The following is a 5,528-nucleotide window of genomic DNA, read 5'->3' on the forward strand; positions in this document are numbered from 1 at the left end:
GCCTCAGGTTTATACAGGGCCCCCGGCCAGGGTGGCAGGTTTATGTTTCACCCTTCATGAGCTTATATCTGGGAGTAACTGAAGGTTTGTTACTGCCAGCACAAAATGGGGGCTGTTCCTACCTGTAAAGCCCTTTGATGCTGATAGCCGTTTGGCTGTTCTGGCTGCATTATCAATACACAGTCAGTCATAGGTCCTTTTCAGCTTCTCTTTGGTTGTTGTTTGTACAGTTACATCACGCTGACGTGCTGTTTTAGGCGATACATACCTCTCGTCTAGGTTCATAGGAATTTTGCATGCAGGAATAGCCTGCAATAACAGGAATAACACTAAATTAGGTCAATCCTTGTAACTCAGATGACCAAGGAATGCAGGAATTATCAGCCACTTTTAATAACATGTTTTCTCTGTGCTGTCCCTGTTGCCTTTTTAATTTTATGTTCACTAAATTCAGCTCAATAATTTAGAGAAAATTACAAATTGAAAGGATATTAAAAGAATGGTTTTGTTCTCTTCCTGACAGTCAGTGGAACAAATAAATGTCCTCTTTAAGAAGTAACACAACATCTGCAACTGCAATAAAATTTAATTAAATGAAAGGTGTTTTGCAAAACTGTTTAAGAATCGGTCCATCCTGTATAGGAGACACAGCACTAGGCTAGCCTTGTCTAGAGAAGAAAAGCAAAACAAACCCAACATATTCCAGTTCTCTGGAGAAAGTGCAGCATAAAGCCTTGGTGACAAACGTAGGTAAATAGGTAATATCAGAAACAGATTTTTAAAAAAAGGAATTCATCTCTGCCCCAGAGCATTTCAGAGTCCTTCTAAGCTGACTGGAAATAACTACATTTTTCCAAAAGTTTAAGTTATACAATATCTCCAAAATTAACATTCTTACTGTTTTGACAGAACTTGGTACAATTCTGATTTAAATTCACACACACACACACACACATACACACCTTCCCAAGAAGAGGTTCTGAAGAAACACAGCAAGAAAGATTTCTAAAAACTCTATGTCTTACAAAGGATTTATTAAACTGTTTAGTTCCCACCCAGCTCATAGTTCTTGTCTTTATCAGCATTCTGTCTTTTAATGCTCATTATCCATCAATTCTTTGGGAGTTTTCATAATCTGGGTGAAAATTAGAATAAAATTCTAAAACTGAAAGGGTAGTTTTTTGCTTATAAAACCTTAACAGAGAAAATAGCTTTTCCTTCACTTTGTGCTATTGCGCTTTAAAAATATGTGGAAAAAGCCATTTTGCCTTGAAATACAAATGTGAAATTTCACATGAAACATAACCTTTTTTTTATAAGAGAAGTTCAATTCTTTTATTATATTAAGAAAAATAACCAAAATTATTAATAACCTTTAACCTAGACACAAAGAGTTTTCTGAGACAGAATCATTATCTGATTAAGAAAAATCATCTTGAACAACAATACCAGTGATGAAGGCCTATATTAGAATCTGATGACTTGCTGTCACCACATGCTAATATTTTGCTGTTGATCTGGCACTTTTTGAATGATCCTCCTTAAGATTTGTGTTACATTCTTACTGTGAACAGAGGAAAACAGCAAGTGGAACAAATGTTTTTTAATAAACTCCAGAATCCAAGTAACCAAAGTTCATGTAAAAACACTGAAATCAGCAGTAGAGGCCTGCTTGTACTGAGCAGTATCAATCATAATTATTTCATTTCTTCAGCAAGCCCAGCAGAAATTATCTTAGAAATACTAGAAAATAACTCAAGATTAGAATAGGATTTTTTTAAAAGAAATTTAAATGAAATATTTTAACTGTAGTACTTTTTTCCCCTGAATTTCAAACATGATCAAATAAAACATTTATTCTACTTAGTAGCAGCTGAGTACTTTTATCATGTGTCAGTAGGTGGGGCTCGGTTCCCAGTTTCGAGCTCCAGCTCAGCACTTGGGATGAATGCACAGAGCCTCACACCATGGTGAGCCAGTATTCACAAACGAGGATCCACATGCTACAGCTGAAGAAAATACCAGGAAGCAAGGCTGAGATCGGACCAAAGGATTTAAACATCCACATCCAAAGTGCAATACCAAAAACTCTCGCTTGTTATTTGTCCAATCCTGCCCAAAATTGCCCAAAAGATCGAGTTTGAATTTTCTGTCCTACCGCTTTGAGAGGATAGAGCCTGGTTCTGCAGCTGAGTCATTCGACCATTCGGTGAGGAGCAGGGAATTTTAGAAGTGACATTTTGTAGTGTTGAAATAGAAATGAGATGAAAATGAATTCTGGAAAAAGAGTATTATTAGAGAACTTTTCCTTTTATGTGAGCACTAATGACTTGGCCAGAGAGGTGTCCACTGGCTTGTGCTCTCTCTCTGGTGAGAAGCCCATATTGGAGCCTTTGGTTTCAGTCCCCTGGTCTACATGCACAAGATGCCAACTTTATAATACAAATATCTTCATTTCAATCTTGTATCCAGCTACAGCCACTTCCATGGGAGATTAGTATGATGAGGCTCCACATTCACTTATAAATCTTCGCTGATCTTTCAAGTACGTAATGTTTCTTGTAAAGGAAAAGAAAATATTTACAATCTTGGAGTACCCAGGAACTCACAGTGATTTATTTGTGTTTTAAGACATTAACCATTCAACCTGCTTGGTGTGTTGCAGTGGGGGAACCACAACAAGGGAGATTAACACTTACGCTTCCAAGACTAGTAGTTTTTAAAGGATGTTTTTCATGTTAACCATCTTCAGACATGTTTATCAGCATCAGCAAGAGAGATGAGCAGCAGTGTAACTTCATGGGCATTTTTCGACTCTTTGTTTTTCATGAAGTCACACAGAATATACAGAAAAAATCAAATAAGAAATTAAGCTTCCTGACTCCACGGCTCTCCAAGCTTCCTGACTCCAAGCTTTAATCAAAAAGTTCTTATTTCTTATGAGTGTAGTGTTTATTCACTGAGAATGAATCCTGGTGCTGTCTGCACTTAGGGCTCAACTTTCTTACCAAGAAACCTACCTGGTTAAAACTGGAGTAGGAATGTGGATTGGGAGAGGAAGATGCTAAATGAAAACATGACAGCTCCCTGCTAGACTGGTTAAGTGAGATGACTATCCCTATCTGTATCCCCTTCTGGGTAGGACAAGGAACAGACACCAATTACTTTAATAACAGGACACAGCAACTGAGAAACTCAACTCAAAAGCAAACATTTTCTGCCTAATTAGAGAAGGTGCAGCTGAGCATAATTTCCATCACTCTCAAATGGTCTTGCTTACATACAATAGCTTAGCAGGCAGGCTCTGTTCTCTGTATGTAGCTATGCTTCTTGGAATATCCTGAACTGTAACACCCAGAAACTGAACATAATGCCTCCTATTATGTTCAAGCTGCTAGTCAGGTTTGCATTCTAAGACCTGGTGTTTATGACCTCATCTCACTTGAACCATTGAGCCTGAAATTTCTTATGGCAGGCGCTGAAGAGTTTTGGAAAACATCAGCACAAATTATTTAGCCACTTTTAAGAATGAAATTAAAGAAGCAGACAATATGGTATCCCTTCTTGGATAGTAGTAAAGAAATTCTTACACATTATTTGGATCAGAGATTTTTAATGGACAAGGAGAAAGAAATGCTTTCTGCTTTTTCTCATATTTGAGAAACTTCATCCATATTTACCCAAACCACTTTGATAAATCACAGTGTATGCTCAGTCAACTTGACAAGCTTCATAGCTAAAGAATCTATAGACTGTGCCTGCATGGTGTACTGCAGACCTGACAGAGACAGTCTGGGCAACCCTGATATGTGCTTGTGACCTGCCACATACTTCCACTGTTTTGCCTTCACATCAGTGATTGTCCTGATGGAGAGCAGGCACAATGGACAAAGACTTGTCCTGAGATGAATGTAAAGAAAAAGGAGAAATGGATATTGCTGCTAAACAGATTCCTGGAGCTGATTAAGAATACCTTGGCTGATAAGGAAAGTAGAACCTAGCAGCTCTCTGAGGATTAGGGATTCAAAAAGGTGAGTATAATGAAAGCATTTAACCTAATGCTGTAAACAGTAGGCCATTATGCCTCTGTTGAGCTACAGTAACAGACTGAAAGCCAGGACTGGCTCAGCAAAGACATTAGAAACAGAAGGAAAATGTAAGTCTAGGACAGTAGGGGAATGGCAGCCAGAGAGAGGAGGTGGAGGGAGGACTGGCATGCAAGGGACAGCATGCAGGATTCGAGGGAAGGGTGGGGCTGGATGTGAATGAGACTGAAAGACAGGAGGAAATGGCTGAAAAAAGGAGAAGATTGAAAAAAGTAGGAACTTGAGAGCTAAGGGAGGCTAGAACTAGTATAGGGAGGCATAAAACTGACCAAGGAAGAAGAGGGCAGATTGTGAAAGCTGTATGGGCATAAACAAGCCTGCATAGCACAAGTCCTGAAGGTACATAAAAGATTAAGACCGTGGGGAATGATAAAGAAGATCTGGGTCTGCTACCACTCTCTTTCACAAGCAGTGTATCACCTTTCCTCTGCTGTCAGCAAATGTCCTCAGTGTTGACCTGAGCGTGCTCTGACAGACTTGGGCCTGGCTGACAACCTGCCAGTTTCTGATCAGCCTGCTAGTACTGTTACTGCTCCACTGGATCCACTGGCTGACGTCTGTCCTATGTATCTAAAGAATCCAATCCTTCTGATGACTTGAGTTAGTTTCTTTATGATGCTCCATGTTAGTTTTTCTGTTTGCACATCTAGAAAACCCCACCTCATCATACATTTACAGCTGGACTCTTTAAATGCTCTTTTATACATATAATGATGAAAATGCACAAAAGATAAAATAAGCAATATTTTTTTTCCTAGTAATTTGATGATTTTTGAGATGCCTACTTCTCAGCCTTCTCACTTGAATTTAACAAATTAATAACAAAATTAATTAACCAAATTCTTCTGGATATCTCCAATGCATTGAGAAGCTCTGTTTTTATTTCAGGATAATGATTATTGAGTAGCTTAGCCAGGGGTCTAGAAAAATGGAGTGTGTACATCTTACTGCCTCTATAGTTTTAGATTACTGCTGCAAACCACCATTCCTCCTGTGATTTACCAAACATATGAATCATTCAAGGAAAGAGTATAATACCACAAAGTTAATTTGTTCCACTTTCCACACAAGCATGCAGAGATCTGCATGAAGAGCCCTTTCATTCCCGTCAGTACACAAGCTGGAGCACAGTCTGACCCTAGGAAAGTGTTTGCTGAGTTGAACTTGATAATAAACTTTAGAGGTGACTCATTTCAAGGTTTTAGAACAGAGCAAGAGGATCAATGTTTCGGGATCATACGGTACATTACCTACCCAGCCAGACAAGACTACAGCTGTACCTTTGTGGGAAATCAGAATTACAATGTACTCAGGGTTCTGACTGGTAAATGGCATGGGTAGTATAAGATGAAAGATCTTGAGCTGGAACTATGTCTGTGCTTCAGGGCTGTTTATGTCCCTCTCTGGTCCAAAGGGCAGACG

General features: G+C 38.9%; 1 protein-coding gene across 5 annotated transcripts in view; it reads right to left on the bottom strand.

Annotated features, from left to right (window-relative positions):
• The window catches only part of SLC44A3 (solute carrier family 44 member 3), a 40,702-nt gene extending 40,414 nt beyond the window's left edge, over positions 1-288 (bottom strand). For 2 of the 5 annotated variants that reach the window (XM_017729867.1, XM_017729863.1), the window contains exon 1: positions 123-285. In XM_017729867.1, the coding sequence (XP_017585356.1) occupies positions 123-191 (69 nt within the window). In that variant the 5' untranslated portion in view covers positions 192-285. Of the gene's footprint in view, positions 1-122 lie in introns of all 5 variants that reach the window. The other 3 variants (XM_017729865.1, XM_017729862.1, XM_017729866.1) reach the window with 3 other exon arrangements.
• Between the last annotated feature and the right edge of the window lie 5,240 nt (positions 289-5,528).

This window comes from Corvus brachyrhynchos, unplaced genomic scaffold (assembly GCF_000691975.1).
Source record: "Corvus brachyrhynchos isolate BGI_N302 unplaced genomic scaffold, ASM69197v1 scaffold101, whole genome shotgun sequence".
In the NCBI taxonomy this organism is placed as follows: Eukaryota; Metazoa; Chordata; class Aves; order Passeriformes; family Corvidae; genus Corvus; species Corvus brachyrhynchos.